General features: G+C 42.8%; 3 protein-coding genes across 4 annotated transcripts; 2 read left to right on the top strand and 1 right to left on the bottom strand.

Annotated features, from left to right (window-relative positions):
- Nucleotides 1-26: 26 nt before the first annotated feature.
- LOC143218840 (solute carrier family 35 member E1 homolog) lies at nt 27-3,453 on the bottom strand. Its single transcript, XM_076444355.1, has 3 exons — nt 2,588-3,453; nt 1,997-2,205; nt 27-1,905 (listed from the first exon to the last, which is right to left on the bottom strand). Exons 1-3 carry the CDS (start codon nt 2,913-2,915, stop codon nt 1,393-1,395), a joined length of 1,050 nt encoding a protein of 349 aa, XP_076300470.1. The 5' UTR covers nt 2,916-3,453; the 3' UTR covers nt 27-1,392.
- A 323-nt stretch (nt 3,454-3,776) lies between these two features.
- On the top strand, nt 3,777-8,015 carry LOC143218827 (uncharacterized). The gene is made up of 3 exons (XM_076444308.1): nt 3,777-6,738; nt 6,803-7,004; nt 7,081-8,015. The coding sequence occupies exons 1-3, from the start codon at nt 4,339-4,341 to the stop codon at nt 7,353-7,355; spliced, it is 2,877 nt and encodes a 958-aa protein (XP_076300423.1). The 5' UTR covers nt 3,777-4,338; the 3' UTR covers nt 7,356-8,015.
- Nucleotides 8,016-8,346: 331 nt separating this feature from the next.
- Nucleotides 8,347-10,559, top strand: Ets97d (DNA-binding protein Ets97D). Of its 2 annotated transcripts, none has more exons than XM_076444347.1 (6): nt 8,347-8,507; nt 8,859-9,156; nt 9,222-9,372; nt 9,437-9,507; nt 9,576-9,810; nt 9,881-10,559. In XM_076444347.1, exons 1-6 carry the CDS (start codon nt 8,470-8,472, stop codon nt 10,396-10,398), a joined length of 1,311 nt encoding a protein of 436 aa, XP_076300462.1. In that variant the 5' UTR covers nt 8,347-8,469; the 3' UTR covers nt 10,399-10,559. The 2 variants fall into 2 exon arrangements, with proteins under 2 accessions (XP_076300462.1, XP_076300461.1); XM_076444346.1 differs by having other exon boundaries at nt 9,434-9,507; nt 9,881-10,558.
- The last annotated feature ends 8,438 nt before the right edge of the window (nt 10,560-18,997 follow it).

The raw sequence follows: 18,997 nt of genomic DNA, 5'->3' as shown, positions 1-18,997 counted from the left end.
GGCAAACCGAGCGACGTGACACGGCGAAGATGGTATCTGGTATATTTTTTTACACACCTGTATTTTATTTATAAAAATAAATGTATAGATTGCTTTTAGCTAGAACATCTTCTCCTGCACACAAGTCCACGCACACCGCACACCTGAATCTCTTCAACCCTCCGGCTATCGAACTTGCCTCTGGTCCTCTGACAAGTGGTGTAAAATATTAGCGGACACGTTGCTCTTCAGTTTTCTTTTTTCGTTTCTAAAGCCCGCTCGTGCTATAATTAATGATAATGACCAGAAGGTTCTGAGTATGTTCAGAAGAGAAGAAAGTCTTCGCCTATCGATTCTCGCAGAGGGTTGACGCGCATCGTGTTTCCTTTTGCGACAACCTGGCTGAAGGAGAGCTCGCGAAATCGAATCCGCGATACCCGAGCGAAACAGCTCCTCCTTTTGATAGCGTTATCATGAATCGTATTCGCGTTTATCGTAGCCAGCCAATTAGCTATGAAAATAAAATTCGACACGTAATCGATGCTACAATTGAATACCGCTGCGTTCTATTTCATTCTTTCTCTCGCTCGCTCTCTCTCTCACACACTCTCCGTTTCGGTATCGAATATGCAACGCGCGTTTAAATAGATTCGATCGCTAAACCCGGACAGGAATGTTATCGGATCTAGCAAACTGAGTGGCCTCGATGCTAATTGACCCAGCAATTAGCCGTGAACGCCGACAATCTCAAATTATACGATTTTCCCACCTTGCCAGCAGGTTCGTTCTCATCGGAAACAAGAACATTGTCAATTGTAATACTAGAAAATACAGAACGGAAACAGATTAACGGGCAAATTACACCTTTGTGCAGCATCATTAATATTCATAAAATACGTGTGTATGTATATATACAGGGTGTCTTCCTTATTCATTGTTGCACGAATATCTCGTGACGAAGCTACGCCATTTCAATGAGCGCAAGATGCTTTCTCATTCGTTTCGCGAGATTTCAAGATCATGGGTAGCTCTTATAAAATACACGTTTTCATTGTAAAAAATACCAGCGCGTCCGTGGAATCTCTTAAAAAATAATGAGCTCTTTCAAACGGTGCAAGTCACGAAAAATTCTTCTACGCAATAATAAAGAAGATTTTAGGTGATCCCATTCAACTGGGGGATACCCTGTATGTATATGCATAGAAATATATATATATATATACATATACAATTTCTTTTGTACATCCCACGTAATGTTCTATACAAACAAGCGTTACTCCTCGGCTTCTCTATGCCGTTGGGAAAAATAAATAACCGATTACACATTATCGCGCCACGACCGGAACACCATGGCCTGGAGGAAGCTCCCGCGAGCTTTCGTCAGTAGATAAAAACTCGTCTAACAAATTCGGACTAGACAGAAAACGATTGCTGCTTCGTGCCAACCCATCCGTTCGCCATGAAGGAACTACTAGTGCCATTACGATTATCGTCGTAATACTTCGGAAGAGCCGTTTCACTTCCCTTCTCCAGCCGTTGGTCGTACTTCGCTTTGTTGTAGCATAGCACCCCGCAGATCGCGAGCGTCATACCCAATATATTTGTCTGCGTGACCGGATTTCCGAGCACGAACAAAGTTACGGCGATCACGAATATACGCTTGCTCGCGCTCGCCACTGCGTACGTTAAAGGAGTAACGATGGACATCACGGAGAAGGCGATGATGTTCTGAAGCCAATTCAGCACGCCGTCTAGGAATAACAGGCCCAGTATGTAATATCTTAGATCCGCGGATCCATGAGCAACAGGGTCGTATATCAATCGCATCAGGTCGTACATCAACCATATAGGTGAGAAGAGAATGAGCGCGAGACGCCCCAAAATTAGCAGAAGCCTCAAATGATGTATACCCGTGTCCTGCAGCACCTGAAACCAATTGAACACAGTCGATAACACAGATCTAAAGTTACACAGTAGTTAGCAACATTATCGGCTGTATGTGTATAATAATAGATACCTTCTTGGAATAAATATTTTGCAACGAGAATGCCATCGTAGATGCTAAGGCACTCAAAAGACCGATCATGTTGAAACTCAGCTCGGTCAAGGTGGCAACAGCCACACCGACCACAATCGGAACCAGGCTAAGGTACACCTTCCATGTCTGCTTCTCTCTTAGGATTATTCTTGACAGGAATACCGTGAAGAAGGGCATTGTAGCCTTCACTGGGACAGAGCCAAACTTTGGTTAACATATGAGATTGATAAGATAATACGCGAGTGTCTACATTTTAAGCAATTGCTATCGCGTTATGAGTGACTGCTCTAATATTGAGCTTCTTATCGTTGCATTGCTTATGATACGATTACTCTGATATCTAACGAAACGAGCACGAAGGAATGTCATGTTCACGTATCAACGATTGTCGACGAAACGTTAATACACGTTTCACTGCCAGTCGTTATCGCGCGACTATTAAACGCTTAGAGTTTAGAGTCTAGATTAAATGGTTCGCGGCGAAGCGAAGGTCGGCGTGTTTTATTTTTGAACGCGTAAACGCGGGGAAACGGTGTGACACGTGACCGTCGAAATAGCGTTGTTTCGTACCAGTATGGGCATACGAAACTGGGACCTTCCAGATGCTGACGTGGCTGAAGACGTTCGCCAAGAATTTTCCCAGCGCAAGGGGCACGATCAGCCGTAGATAATATCCCCAGGGGATCTCGGTCGTATACTTTCGTACGCCCCACATGTTGAAGAACGGGCCGGAGTAGACGGTGATCGAGGTTAACTGGACCATTGTCACTGTCAACGGATACGGGAACTCCGAGAGCAACATTTTCCCCACTACATTGCTGCTGCTCGAGATCACGTACCAAATCAGACAGAGGAACAACACCGTCACCACTTCCCGGTTGTTCCGGCGATCGTTCATGACTGCCACGAACCGAACACGAGCCTTCAAAGAAACGCAGCGTGTCCTCCCGTCGTTTTCTCACTCCATACGTGTCGACTACCACCCGCAACGACACTCGCAACACTGAGTTGAGTACAGTTGAGTACCCACTTCGCTCGGTACTCGCTATTAGCCAATCCACCTCGACAAATGGAATTCGAGTACCGCCTCGTACATATTTCTTTATCACTCTCCCACTCCTGACCGCGGAACACTTTTACAGCAGCGAAATCTGTGACGTCACCCGTCGAGAACTATCGATCACACTGTCGATTACGGACGGTTATGATTCCGATTCGATTTTTCAGGCGAGAATGGCAAAAAGATCGATCCTTTCAATCGATTTTTTTTAGAATCAGTCTGAAAAGAATCGACTCTTTTCTTATCAAGAGCAGGCTGGTCAATTCGATTCTATCATGTACCGAGAATCGATTCACTGTGAAAGAATCGAACATTCCTACTATCGATAATTTTCGTTGTCATCGGTATCGATAGTTAAATAACTATAAGTGAATATTTAAATAAACACAACCTCCGTGAACATAGCGAGCAAGATTTTCAAATCGGCCACGTTGACAATAACGAATGCGTTTTCAACAAGTGTATCATATTATTTTTAGCGCAAACGTACCACGATAAAGGAACATCGTATGTACCAACTTCTTGAAGCACGATCGAACCAGTATCAGTTTACAAATATATTGTAAATATTGTAAATTGCTGTTGATACATATACGAAGTATTAGTAAATACTTTAGTTAATTTACTTCAGATGATCCGGAAAACGTACGCTTCAGTACGCTTGCAAAACACGTTCGATGAAAGAAATGCTGAAGAAATAATGCTTTCGTCAGTGCTACCAACATTATCGATTATATAGGAAGTCGTATTATAAATTGCAAAACATATTTACACGATTTCTACGGTATTTCGTTTAAAAATGTTTAATCAAAAGTGTCACGCATCTAATTAAATTAATTATCAATTTTAGTTACGATCGCGACTCGATCGCAAGCATGGTGTCCATGCTCAACTTCATATTTCAATTCAATTATTGGTGTCAGTGTATTCTACAGATAGGGATGTCCCGTTTTGCAAAACGTTTTGTGGTAGTTTCTAGTGAGTTTCCACAAAACTATATTAGTTTATATTTACTTCGAACGGAGTGGTTACTTCAATAATTAAACATATTTGGCCATTGTACATCGTGACAACAATTTGGACGTGGAAAATTCTCGAGATGCGCAGACAAATGCTGCAATATTTACCTGTTCATAGGTTATGTACATGATGCTCTGACTAAAAAGACATTGTGGGTTCTGTAATTCCCCTTCATTGTTTGACAATCCGGAAATTTTCTTGTGATTTCAACGTTTGGATTATACGACGAAGTTGTTGCTAAATGGAGTCAGCATCTTCGTTTCCATCTAAGACCACGCGGAAATTATTAGAAGAGGACATTGGCAAGCCAATAATAGAATGCAAACGAGAATTTAAATTGACACGGCAATTTCCCAGCAGAGTGTACAAAAAGAAACCAGCATCTGATTTAGCGCCGTCACAGATTTCAAATAAATTGTTGGGTAAGGGAGATGTCAATAAGCTGAACAAAATAAGAATAAAAACGCAAGATGGCAAAGATCTCGGAGAGTTCAAGTTAAAACTTTTGCCTCCAGAGTTAATCAATGAAACCCTTATCTCCAACAGTTTACATTTGGCCAATAACATAAAAATGCCCATTACTCTTTTATTTGAAGATGCATCGAAATTAAAGAATATACCACAGACTATAGAGGTAGCACCTATTGCTAACCAATTATATCTAAACGTTAATAAAGAGAAATCCAACTCGAAGAAGTTGGAGAAGATGTTAGTCAACGATGTACAATATATAAGTCACGACAGCTTGAACAAAGGTTTAAGCAATTTAATGTTCTTACCGAACGAAAATCAATACAGCAAGCTCTGTAATACTGAAGCAATAAATAGCAAAACTCCACAATACAAAATAACAGTACAAAACAAAGAGGTATTGATTCCACTGAATAAATTACCTAATAGTCGTAAAGTTATAAAAAGAAAAGCCAATTCCGATAATACAGTTACAAACAAAAAGATTAGTTCTCATGATATAGTTGCAGAGAGAGAGGCTACTTCTGATAATACAGTTACAAAAACAAATTCAAATTCTGATAATGTAATTGTAAAAAGAGGTGGTAGCATTGATAATGCAGTTGTAAAGAAAAAGCCTCTCTGGAACAATTTAGATAACATAGAAGAATCTACCTTGAAAGAGAATGGAGTAGAAACAGCTTTTATGAAAGTTAATATATTAAGAAAACCTAAATTGAAAATTAGCTTAGGAAACAAATTAGTGCCTATAATTTTTGAACCACAAAAATCAATATCAATGGTCTGTAGTCCAGAAAAATCAATATCTAAGGTTTGTGTACCAGAAAAACCGATATCAAAGGAGTCTGTATCAGAAAAATTAGTCTCAAAAAAATTGGTATTTAAAGACTGTGTCCTTGAAAAAATAATATCCGAGGACTGTGTTCCAAAAGAATCACTATCAGATGTTACTGCATCTGAGAAATCAATATCGAAGTGTAACACACGGAAGAGACCCAAAATAGAAGCTACTGCTGCAGAAGAACCTACAATAGTAGTTAATGCGTCGGAAAATTCTATATTGCAATCGGAAGAACACCAGTCTTTAATACAATCGAAATTTCCAGTAGTAGCATGTGAGAAGCTTGTTATATCTAAAACCAAGGTTGCTGTTAATAGGATAGATCAAGTAATTAGCAAAATAGATAGTAACAAATTGAATTCTTCTCTTGCACAAAATGTATGTTTGGTCAAAGATAATGAAAGTGACCAATGCTCGAACATAGCAATCAACTGTGAGGTGCAAATTACACAGAATGCAGGTACTAAAAATGAGGCTCAAACTAGTTCAAATGTCAGAGGTACATTCACAACAGAAACAACTTGTAATGCTCTAGAAAAAAACTGTAATATTGCGCCCGCATCTAATGATACCAACATTATAACACTTTATAGCTCGATTGATAAAAGTAAAGATGTATGCACCGAAAGCACCGATAATAGTACAAATAATATCAAAGAGGCAGTTAGCGGCAAGAAAGAAGAGAAAAAACTATTAGAACGTTGGGATATAATTAAAGAAGCACTGATTAGTGTGAAGGATGAAGAACTTCGTGCTAAAGCTCTGCAAGCTCTCAGGGATTGTGGTATAGGTATAGCAAAACATGTACCAATTACTCCTCCCGAGAACTTGAAAACAGTTCACGATTCTCAGATACAAACCGATGTGTTTGGGCTAATTGAAAAAGAGAATTTTATATTAGTAAAGGAGGATGTGCCTATGTTGGAAAGAATACAACAGAAGGAGCAGTCTGAAACAACCTGTACAATTGGCTCAAAAGTACAGTCTACTGTTACGCAGCGTGTTAATCTTAATAATAAAGATTGTCTGTCAAATAAATGTTTACTGCTTCAAGAAGAGCTTCAAGATTTCGATAACGTCTTTAATCAAACCAAGCATAATAACGCGAGAAGAGTAGAAAAAATCTTAACAGAACCGTCGTATTCAGTATGTGCGACAATTAGCATGCAATTAAAACGTGATTTCGAGGCATTGCAAGAGTGGGATGAAGAGGGATTGCTCTGTATACATAGAGCAGTTGTAAACAATAAGCTACAAGAATTAAAGAGACTAATGTTAGTATTAAAAGCTTGTAGAATAAGCATAGATGTATTAACGGAGAACGACAAGGTAAGTTTGTTAACTTTATTCGACGTAAAAGAAACAGGATGATGAAAATGTAATTTCTTTCTAGAGCTGTTTGGAGTTAGCTATTCTGACGAACGCATCCGAACCTATTGTGAAATTATTATTGGAAGCTGGAGCAAAACCAGTTACTTCGGAACCTCTACACGAATCTGCAGTAATAATAGCTTGTAAAAGGTCTTCTCCGATGTTATCAATCCTGCTGCAATATGTTAAGGACCAAGAATTACTGAATAAAGTAGATTCATCGGGTAAATACATAATACAGTATTAAAACACGGAATCTTGATTCAAATTCGAAATAAACTGTTTCATTTCTCTATACAGGTCTTGCTCCATTACACTATTGCGCTATGAACGGCAACTTGGAAGGAATCAATGCCTTATTAAAAACTACGATAAACGTGAATTTAAAGGATAATCGTTCCGGAAGAACTCCAATTTTCCATGCTATCGAAAATAAGCACGTGTCTGTGGCACAGAAATTACTGGCTCACGGAGCCGTTGCGAATATACAGAATTTCGCGGGACAGTCTGTTACGACTATAGTAGAAGAAACGAAAAGCTTGTCGTTAAGAACAGCGTTGAAGCAAATTCTTTAGATTGTAATATTCAATATAGGTAGAAATATTCAATATAAGAGATCCAGCATAAAACATCACATTAACTAGTCTCAAAAATATTAATGCAAATTTTACTTCATTTATTTAATTGGACTATGGAATGAAATCAATACTTTTAGACTAATTTATATGATAAATTAGGATTGTTTATATAATGTTATACAAAGAATATGTTTGTGCCCAATGGTATAGATAGAACATGAGGATTTCCGTTCCGCATTAATTTTGTAAGATTATTTTAATTGACGTACTTCTAAAATTGATTCTTTAATTAATGTACTTCTAAAGAATCATGATCAATTGAATTTCGATTTTAAAATCGTCAAAATCACGAATTTCTAGGAAGAAACGATTTGTAAAGTATGAAATATATATTCATATATGTATTCCTCGATAATGTTCGCAAACTAGTGTCCACTATTTTTTAAAATATTTTGTAATACTGCCAGTGTGGTCCGAAATTTGCGTGATTATGCGGGAACAATTGTAATTAGTAGCAAAAATAAGCAAATTTGTAAGATTAATTGTAACAATACTTTTTCATTGTTCCGTGCGTATATATACATGTATATATTTAAATAAATATAGACGTACTTAATCTTTCACGGTAATAAAGTCACTTGAAATGTAATTTCCTCTGTCGTTTTACATCCCATGAATTTTTCAATTCGTCTCCATTTCAGAGCGAAGACGAAGCTCCGTTTGAATAAAGATGATTTTAAAAAATATAAATATGATAGAAAAATAGTCGTGAAATCTGATTGGTTCTTCGACTCGATAAAACTGCCTTACCGACTGAAAATGTACAGTAATGATTCGAAAATTACATAAACAAGAAACATAACTGATTAAACTGTTTATATTAATCTAATAAATTTGAATAAATTACATTTGATAAATAATCCGTTTACTCTTCGAAATTAGTTGGTGTATCTGCGCCAATCTGCGCATTCGTTGCACCGTGCTTGTACACCTGTTACGATTGTTACAAGATGTCCGCCAGTTTTCTAGGGTGAATGCTCGTATGTTTGCAAAGGTTGCAAAGTTGATTTTGATTTTACGTATCGATGCTTGACAATTCCGCTCGGTTCACATGGATCTAGGAAGCAGACGGAAAAGTTCTGATAAGAGGTTAGTTATCGTTATCATTAAACATTCATTGAATTCGACGAAACGTTCGTTTTGGTCGCGTTAACCCCTTCCTGTATTATTTTTTTCATAGCTGCAATGATTACAGCTTCTTTGTTCTTAACAATATCCTAATAGAAAAAGGAAATTTATATTTATCGTATGCCTATATTTACAGAAGAATTAACATTTTATTTCGATTCAAAAGAAAAAAATTACATTTACATTTAGTAGGTTCTGTTCGAAATCTTGATTGTTAATACAAATGGTTATTATATGGAAAGAGGTTAATGTACGTAAATGTCTAGATATTTGCTACCGATTAATTAACAACTTTCTGTCTGTTTTCTGCAGCTTTGACACTGATGACGACTCTGATTATGCCATGATAAAACGTATCAAGATGGAACCCGAAGCTATATTGTCGCAGGAAGATGATATAATGGCTCAGTTGCAGCAGGAGAGCTCAGATTTAGAAGTGGAGCCTAGTTTTGCTTTAGAAGGAACTACCAATGGGGATGATTGCAACGAAGGCGTTTTGATACAACATATGGACATACGAGAGCCGCTATCTACTCTACGAAATTTACTGGAACAAAGACTGGGAGTCGAACTGACTGATTACTCCTTTTGGCTGCAAGATGCGCAAATGGTAAACAACCCGAGCTAATTTTACTTTCATTGGCAGTATTCTTCTACTTACGTACCTTTTTTCAGTTAGAGAGTCACAAGAATCTGGTGGACCAATGCGTACAAGGGGAAGGACTGGTCCAAGTAAACGTTCAAATAAAAGCAACTCAGAGACGAATAAACATTGTAGATGTCCTCAAGCCTGCAGAAGATTATATAGAATTGGCAGAAAATACAAGTATGTATCAATACCCGTTCTACTCTGTCGTCAAGTTCTCACAATGTAAATTGTTCTTTAGCAGCTGCACCGGTTAACGAAGACAAACGAAACGTTATAAGATGGATGGTCGATCCACAGTACAAAAAGGAACAGGTATAATATCCGGCAACAACAATCGTAGAATCATTCGGATTAGAAATTGAAACGTGCACGCTTTGCAGGAACGTTTAAAAATCCCACCCGACCCGAAAGATTGGACGCAAACCCACGTGAAACATTGGCTGCAGTGGGCCGTCAGGCAGTTCAATTTGGCCTCTGTAAGACTAGCCGACTGGAATATCACAGGACAGCAACTGTGCAACCTCACGCTCGAGGAGTTCCAAGCTAAAGTGCCGCTCGATCCGGGAGAGGTGTTTTGGACCCACTTAGAACTTCTTCGGAAGTGTAAATTCGTCGGTACGTTGCGATTCATTGCAGCAGCCTGTTCCAACTACTGTTCCTCTTAACAGTAATTTTGTTCTCGTAGCCGTCGTGCAAAAAGATCCTCCGGAATCGCCCACGGAGAACAGCATTGACAGATCGATGAAGGTTCGGAATCAAAGGACCGCGAAACCTAGGCAATTGGTGAACCAACAGGCGCGAGTAGTCAGCGTCCCCCTCGAGAACATCGACGCCACGCCGATCACGATAGCAACCTCCAGCCGCGCAGTGAACAGCGGTCAAATACAATTGTGGCAATTTTTGTTGGAGCTGTTAACCGATCGGGAACACAGGGGAGCCATTCAATGGGTGGGAGCGGAGGGTGAATTCAAACTGAACCAACCGGAAGCGGTTGCGCAGCTCTGGGGAGCGCGAAAGAATAAACCTTCGATGAACTACGAAAAACTGAGCCGAGCGTTGCGTTATTATTACGACGGAGATATGATCTCCAAGGTCCACGGGAAAAGATTCGTGTACAAATTCGTGTGCGATCTTAAACAAGTGCTGGGCTACTCGGCAGCCGAGTTGAGCGGACTGGTGGAGGAGGGCAGAAGATACTTTTGATCGACTATTTTTCTATTACCACTATGATCTTTATCCCAGAGTATTTTGCATCGACCGTTGTATATACGCAGAGGAACTTGTACGGTTATTGTTGAGACAATCAAATGTACATCGAAATATAGAGATTAATAAAAAAAAAAGTGAAAATATATTTCATAAAATTATTTATCCCTCGTAGACGAGCCCTATGTTTTCTACATTTTGTGTAGTCCCCGTCGGTAACGAGGTCTTCGGCACGAGATTTCCGAGCCTACCGTCAGAGGGATACTTGACGATTCCGTCTTGCATCACAAAGGATCTCTTTCGAATAAATTGAATTTTTTAGTATGTCCTAAAAAATCGTCGCTCTGAACATATGTGTATGGAAAACGCATTCGCGAATAAAGGAACAGCGGTAATGTCAACTTCGAATGTCACTGTATTATTGACACAGTAATATAATCGTTTTCCAAAGTAAGGACAAGGACACGTTAGAATGTATCCGTCGACTTCGTCGTCGTTTTCCGGTCGCAATATACTTTCGTTTGTGTGTCTCTTTCGCTTTTTATCTCTGATGCTAGGACTGACTTTTGATCGGCAAAAGGCAGCACTGATCGCCAATACCAGAGAATCTAGCCTGTGAGATATCGGTCGCGACGTCACAAGTTAGGGTCTCAGGGGACCGGCGACGCGGCAGGCTTTACAATCAGCCCGCCCGCCATTGCCCTTTCTTTTTCTTTTCATTTCGTTTAATTTCTCTTTTCTCTCATCTTTCACTTTCTCTCTTTCATTCGTTCGCAACCAGACACCACATTCTCTCATCCCGTTCCACTGCCAGGCCTCTCCGCATTCGACCACTCGTTTACGGCAGGCATGAGCACAGATTGCCCCATGGAGCTACTGCCCTGGCCCTATCAGAACCATACTCGGGACGCTCTCGCACACACATCAATCGAAGAGAGAGAGAGAGTGAGAGAGAGAGAGAGAGAGCAAGATAGATAGTCTTCTGTCGTGGAACGCGGAGCGCTCTCAGGGCAAAGAGCGCGCCCGTTGCCCATGCCTGCTTCACGGATTCGACGCAACCTGCATTTTCTATAGGGTGTCCCAAAAATGGACTAACTTGAAAAGAGAAGATCTTCGAAGATTCTTTGCATTCAAGCATTCTTCGTTGATAACTCCCTAATAAAACCGCGGAGAACGATTTCGCAAAGGAAAAAGTTACTTCGAATGACGCCAGGACTCGCCGCTTTCAAGTGCAACATTTTTGGGACAGCCTGTATGTCATCGTAACCGGTAAGTATAAAAATCAATGAGGACAAAGGTGTACTGTTTTGCTTGGTCAAACGCTGTATCTAAATTTTCTTTGCAGTATTTCATGGAAGAACGAAGGCCCAAGTACCCAGGACATTCTCTTCTTCGCTCGTTCAGCTGAACCTCCCGAATCTGCGGTACAATTTGCCTCGAAGAAGACTTATGGCGGTGGATGATAACTACAGCTTTTCGCCTCACGCACGTACACGCACACACACCATCTGGCGAGTTGAATGATAATCGTCTTCCTCCCTGTCTCTTCACGATGCGATCTCATCCTGGACGACGGAACGCTGCGGCGTCGACGACCGGGAAAGTTAGCAAGTTGTACAGTGGACTTCGTATCTCGCGAATTTCCATTCCCTACTATACAACCTACTACCTCACCCAGGCGTCGTCGCTAATCGTCCTCTTCTCCGGAACACGTTTCCGAATCCAGCTGCCGTTTCTCTTATCACAAACCAACAGGGTGTCTAGCGCGACGTTGCAGGCTCTTTTATTTGGTTCAGTCATTAAGCTCTCCGTTACTCGTTATTTAGAAACATTGCTAGATAAGATCAACTCAACGGAATTCACTCTCATGACTCGACCTAATAAATAACAGCAGAAAACTCCGATTGCACCGACGGAGTCGCACGCAATCGCACGTGTTGACGGAAATGATCATTAGACTGCGGATTTTATTGTTTTGTTGAAAAAGGAAATGCATTTTCATCTAATTTCTGTTTCTTACAATTGACGCGAGCAATTTTTACTTTACATAAAGACCTGTAGTCTACGATTCTTATCGGTCCCGTGCGATTGTTTTCTCTCCACTTAGGCTGCGGTTATACTAGATGCGGTTTCCGATGCTTGAACATGCTCGAAGCTGCATGACGGCGCAAAAATGAGCCACTTGAACACGCTTAAAATCATCCAGTGTAACCGCACCCTTGCGAGCGACGTCCTAATCGAAAGGGTGTTCGAAGCTGACTCTATGCCTCAAGTTCTGACAATTCGAACTGGTTGTCGCGTAGAGAGGGTAGATGTCTGTTCTTTTGATCCTCCAGCCTATCCGGGGCTGAATGCCACGAGGTCTTTTCGAGATCTGCTCTCTCTACGCGACACTATCGGTTTCTCCGATTCGAGCAATGGGTCCCGGACACCCGTCTGGAGAACCGGAAGCGTGTCGGTATGCTTTCAGGAGGGCAGAAAGGTGTCAAGGGGAGGGAGTAGGTTCCGCCGAAAAGCTTAAATGCTGGCCTGACTACATGTACCGGTAGATAGGAGCTTGCGGTATACATATAAGAAAGCCCACAAGTTCGGATCTACGGGTTAGTATCATCAAGTATAGCTGATTACGGCTATCTCTGGCTAGCTTCTTCCCGCTTCTTCTCTCCGCCGCAGCATCTAAAACTGAACAAAACGCGCGCGATGAATCTTCGTCAACTCTCCTACAACATTACTGTGTTCACACTCCGCCATGTTCCTCGCGTTGCTATTCAGACCTGCACTTCGATCACTTTACAAGAACGTTTACGAGGATGCACAACAGCTACCTACCGACACGGTACAAAAGTTCTTGAGAATTTCGAGATTTACAACGTATCCAGAAATCGTCGGAGATCCGGTAGCTGTTATGCAGATTCACCTGTATACATATTACGTGACAGAACTAATTCATTCACACGAACGTCGATTCATTTGTCTCACAGCGTGTCAACTTTCACCGTGTGTTAACTCTTTGCAGATGGAGATGGAAACAAAGTTCTTGATCTTGTAAGCGGCATAATTGCCGGCAATTTATTCATGTCTTCGCGAGAGGGACCGACAGACTAGATCCAGCATGTCCCCTAGCAAGCTACAGTCGAGTGCAAAGGGTTAAAAATCACACGGATCAAGATCCGGATTCGTTTACCGCACGCGTGCACGCGTATTTGCATACGTGAGACGACGGGGACGGCGGCTAGTCTCAACCGATAATCCAGCGAAAAGGGAATCTTGGCAGCAATCTGTGGCCGGCAGTCTCGACGCTTGATCCTGGGAGGGGCAGTACGAGGCAGTCAACGAAATTAACGAAGTTGAGGGAGTCTTTCCTAACGAGCTAATCGGGTGGCATCGCAGCTGTCGCGCTCGAAGAGGAGGAATCGTTGAAATCCGTTTTTCACGAACGAAACACAGTTAGAGATGGACTCAAGTATATTACAAGTACGTTTTCGAATCTATAGGTACTCGTTCTAGAGCTCGAAACCAGTTTGTATAGAATGATTACGCAGCGAGTATACTCACTTGTAACTGTTTTGTTTTCGGGCAGTGATCGAAATCCGTGAAACAAAACTTTGGTTATTGAGATCGACTTGAATTCATAAGTACATGCTGAACTTGATCCCATCTCTAAACACAGCACACGCTGTCTACTCTCTTTCTCTCTCGCTCTTTCACTCTCGGTTCGAGTGGCCTCATCGTGTTATCGATGAGAGAAATTTCGCGTGATCCGCCGCGAGTTTCTCACGCACGGGTCCTGGCTGGCCACGCCGCTGCCACGCCGCTGCCACGCCGCGCCGGTTAGAGATCAGAAGGGCATAGAAAAAGAAGGCCGGGGATCCTACAAGAAACAAGACCAAGAGAAAGAACAACAAGAACAAGAGGAAGAAGAAGAAGAAGAAGAGCAAGAAGAATACAAGCGAGAGAGATAGAGAAAGACTGAGAAAGCGAGAGAGAGAGAAAGAAAGAGAGTAGGGAGTTGGTAGACTCCGACGTTGTAAAAATCCCCGGGCTGTTCCCTCGTAGACAGTTGAATGGCCTCTGCGAGAGCAGCTCTCCTTGCGCGGCCCTAAGGGATGTTAGGCACCGTTTCCAACTGACCGATTACGCTCCTCCGCTCGTTCCCGGTTATTTCGCTTGACTTGCGGACCTCGGCGTCCCTAAAACATGCCATAAATTAGACGATAAGTCGGGAACCAGCCTGTTAAGCGGATCTCCTCTCCGGGCCGGTATCGATTGAGCCTGATTGAGCACGAGACTCGACGATCACGACCGCAGAGCACGCCGATAGACCGATACATTCTATCGCTTTTTTCTCTCTACTTTACAAATACAAACGGAGCAGCATCTCCCGCCTCCTGGAAACCGGCGAGAGCCTCGAGGTAGCCGAACATCGCTACCACGCGTCGCACAGTGGTACGTTTCTTGAAATACTATACGATCACATTTGTTAAATAAATAATAGTCAGGTTCCAGCCAGGAGACACTAATTTCGTCCAGGTTTTGCGATTCTTGCCCACTGTGCGTCGACCATAGTGTTCGCCAACCGTTGTGAATGAATCTTTAGGACTGCAACGACCAGCCTGGACAGCAGCGGGAACTCATCCTGGGCTCGATCGAGTCCGCCATCGCCCTCCACGGTTTCCACCTACGGCAAGAAACGAACGCTTTCAATTTAGGCGACCGACCATCGCAACAACGATTCACAGACGCATCAAAAACGCTCCGAAACAAGTCGTACAACCATACCCTAACGGGTCAAGACAGTAAAAACGACTGTCGGGAATTAGGTGACTATCTTTACGCTCGATTGTTACCTCCTGATGAAGGCATCTTTCAAGTGTTTAAAATCTTTGTTATTTTTGCCATAAATGCTTAAATCTGCTCGGTACACCATGCAGTAGCTAAACTGAATCAAGTATTTCGAATTTCCAGGGTTTTCTGACTAGGATTCTGAGAGCTTTGGAGAAGCTGCGCCGGGGCACAGAGACCACTGATCTATGAGGTCGTTCTGGAGAACCGTGGAAGTAGAATAGATGAAAGGAGATCAGAAGCCCTCTTCTCGCCGGGTTTTTCTTCCAGGGAGTAGAACGGAAAGCTGACACGGAGACGGAGAGGAAAGAAAACTGCAGATAGCAAGAGAAAGAGAGGGAGCAGGGGACAAAGGAAGAAAAAAGACAGGAAGTTGAGCGAAGCGAGGAGAAAGGAAGAGAGAAGGGAAGCAGCCGTGAAGTGGAAGAAGAGGATGGAAAGCGGCTAACCCGGACAGGGACGCGGGGGTAGAGACGTAATCACAGGGGCGTTGAATTAGGGATGCATCCGAAGGGAGTGGGGAATCCGAGGGCTCGGGGAAGGGGGCAGTCGACGGTGGAGGACCGGGGTCACCGCCATATTATATTTAGCGAGACGCAGCCGTGTGAATGAACTGCATATCCCAGGAACGAGCACGAGCGAGAGCCCACTCTTATTTTCCAAATATTCCCACAAATTGATTGTCCCCGAGAGCCCACGCAGAAACGGCTCCTCTGCTCCCTTGGTTCCAACTATTCGGTGAAACTGCGAAACGGCTTCCCAGCCTTCGACGATTTTCAGATATGCTGTAGAAATCGATATTTTTAACAACTTTGTCCTGTGCACTACCGGCACTATTAACGCGAATTCTGCCTATACTTGTGCGTCAGTCGCCGGCCACTTACGAAACAGGGATAGTTATATGCAGTTGTGCACGGGACCTTTAAGCTCGCCCGATCCCTCGTGTCTAAACAGAAGATAAGTGGCCACCGATACAAACGCGTGCGCTGCCACAGACGCACGAAGTGGAGACAGAATTCACTGTAGTGGCTATCACGCGAAGGGAGAAGTTATTGAAAATGTTGAGATTTATAACGTGTCCAAAAATCGTCGAAATCAGAGGGTAGATAGCTGTTCGGAAGGTTCACCAACTATTCTAATGTTAGAAGCACACGAGTTGGCACGGAGACTCAAAATGCTACCAGAATAAGAGAACTAGTCCTGTGCACCGAACTGTCCCTGAAACGAGGCATTCGTTCGCTATCTTTGCCACTGGACGATCATGTTTGGCTAATGAGACCAAAATGGCGCCCAATAGACCTGGACTCCTAGAGTGTAGGTCGAAGATTTTAGCGTTCAAAGGGACAAAGTTGATCGATCGAGTTTTTCGCGATTCAAGCGAGTTAATGAGCATCATTATCGAAGAAAATGCGGCCGAATGTTCTGGTTCCGAGTTCCCGGGAGGCTGATTCACCGCCGCGTAATCCAGATTGGCAGTTATAACTGACGGAACGGCCGTAACGTCCGGTGGACGCAAGCTGCGACACATGTTCCGATAAATGTCCATTGTTCCCGTCGTCACCCTATAAACAATGCACGGTGCTGCCTGCTCTGGGAGGAACTGCGAGCTGTGAGAAAGACCTCGCACCGCTAATTTGAAACGGGTCTCTTCGGCATAAGAATCTCCGGTGGCTATTGTAAAGATTCGCGGAAACGAGGCTTCGAATTCACTTCGTAAAGCAAATAGTAACAATTGATATAGCGACACTCTCCTGACGAGTTGGACAAGTAGGGCAAGTAGTGAAGGAAGCTGTACTTCGGTAAAAAAATTTTAAAAATCTAAACGCTGAAGTCAATCTATGTATACAAGAAAACTAATTCGCTTGCATGTGGTTTTGTTTCAGAAAGGATTAAAAGCGGACTAGCAGGACCAGTGTGTCTGTTCATCGCTCACCTTTTCTAGGGACCTACTTAGTAGTCTTGTAAAATCGCGTAACCAAAATCCTATACTAGTATACGAGCTAGACCTCTAATAACGTTTCTGCAACAGTAACTGAATACCTTTTACTACCGCTTGGATTACCAGCAGAATAGATTATTGTTCGTGGCCTTCATTTTTATCAAACAATGAGTAGGTATAATTTAAAACGGTAGAAAAACGAGGGGAATATCAATACGCTATTTTCAACTTGTTCGACATTACTACGAAATAGTAATTAAAGTCCAGTCATACGTAATGGAAATATTCTAGATCGAGTGCATGAAGATCACTACTCCGAACGAAGTGCACGGTCAGTGTCGCAGACGTGCAGCCAGCGAGAAGACAAGGCCGCCGACCGGTAGATGATCGATTCCCGACCCGTTCGAAACGAATTGGACCGAAAGTGGTTCGCGGAACAGGTGGAAACGCCATTGCTGGCGTTGCAGCGACGGCTGACGCCACTGTGGCGTCATTCGGTGGTTGGCTTCGACATTCTAAGATTAGATCTCTGCTATTAGACTCGCCAGATGGTACTTTTACCTTCGTACAGGCTCGTGACTCGATTAACCCCGGATAGCTGCGGATGTGGGTAACGTTGTAACCGGGCTGAGCACTTTCCGCGTTTCCTCCAGCAAAAATGAAATCCATCAATTTGCGAACTTGACAATGTGAACACATTATCTAATTGTTTAAAGTCTATAGTCCAATGACTTTTTAATAACGTTTTCTTTCGGTATATTGCAATTATCGTAAATCCGAGAAAAATATGATTGAGCGAGTTCAAAGAGGGACGAATAAAATGAGATAATTACATTTTCTTCTGGAATCGGTTCGTTGAAGCAATTGGAAGAAAATATGATCCACGGTACAAACACCGTCGTTCTCACGGGAAGGATGATTGTCCAGGGTTAAAGGACGGGGTGGGTTCTCTGGATTTTCAACAGAAATTGCCGCACAGAGAGATCACTCTAAGCTTGGGGAGCCCGCGAGCAGAAAATTTCCGGCGACCGTGGACTCTCGGCCGACTGCACGCTCTAATGCTCCAGACTGCACGGTTCTAATACCCTAATCTATCGACAGAGATAAGCCGGGAGGAGCGGAGAGGCCCTTCCCGAGAGAGAGAGAGAGAGAGAGAGAGAGAGAGAGAGAGAGAGAAACAAAGGGAAACCACCTCGGGATAGAGCGGAGAAGATTGCGGCGCGGAGAGACATTGCCACGGCGCATTTGAATATCCTGCGACAAAGCTCCTCGCGTCGCGTCGCGTCGCCCGTGGAACTGGTCAATCCTGTCCTGCGGGGACGAGAATCACGGCCGGACCAAAAAGGACTAGCCTGGACTCGCGTCCTGAGAAGCTAGACGGCTGCCTAGCTGTGTACAGTGCGTATCACGAGCGTACCATCGATGTTTCAATACCTCGATGCCTTCAGAAAGGATTACGATGGCAACTCGTTTCAGACTTCAGAAATTGAGTACCCTCTGAACCTACACAGCCAACACCTCCATGCCGAAGTAAGAAAATCTCGATTTTCTACAGTCCTCGCGACGGTATTATTCTCGACGCCGTTTTTTTTCTGATAAATTGTCTAGTTTACAGTAGAAACCATGTAAAAAAATGTCGAGTAAAACTGCGACTTTCACTGTACGTAGCCGATCCAGCCGGTAGCTTCTAGAAAATCTAACAACCGGATCGTGATCGTTCACGCTGTACAGGAATTCGAGAGGCAACCAGACTCGCTATCACGGATATACTAATTTGCTGGCCGAGCAGGAGGAATCTTTCAACATTCTTGCGCC

Source organism: Lasioglossum baleicum, chromosome 20 (genome assembly GCF_051020765.1).
Source record: "Lasioglossum baleicum chromosome 20, iyLasBale1, whole genome shotgun sequence".
Classification (NCBI taxonomy): Eukaryota; Metazoa; Arthropoda; class Insecta; order Hymenoptera; family Halictidae; genus Lasioglossum; species Lasioglossum baleicum.
This window is presented reverse-complemented; position numbering and strand designations above follow the sequence as displayed.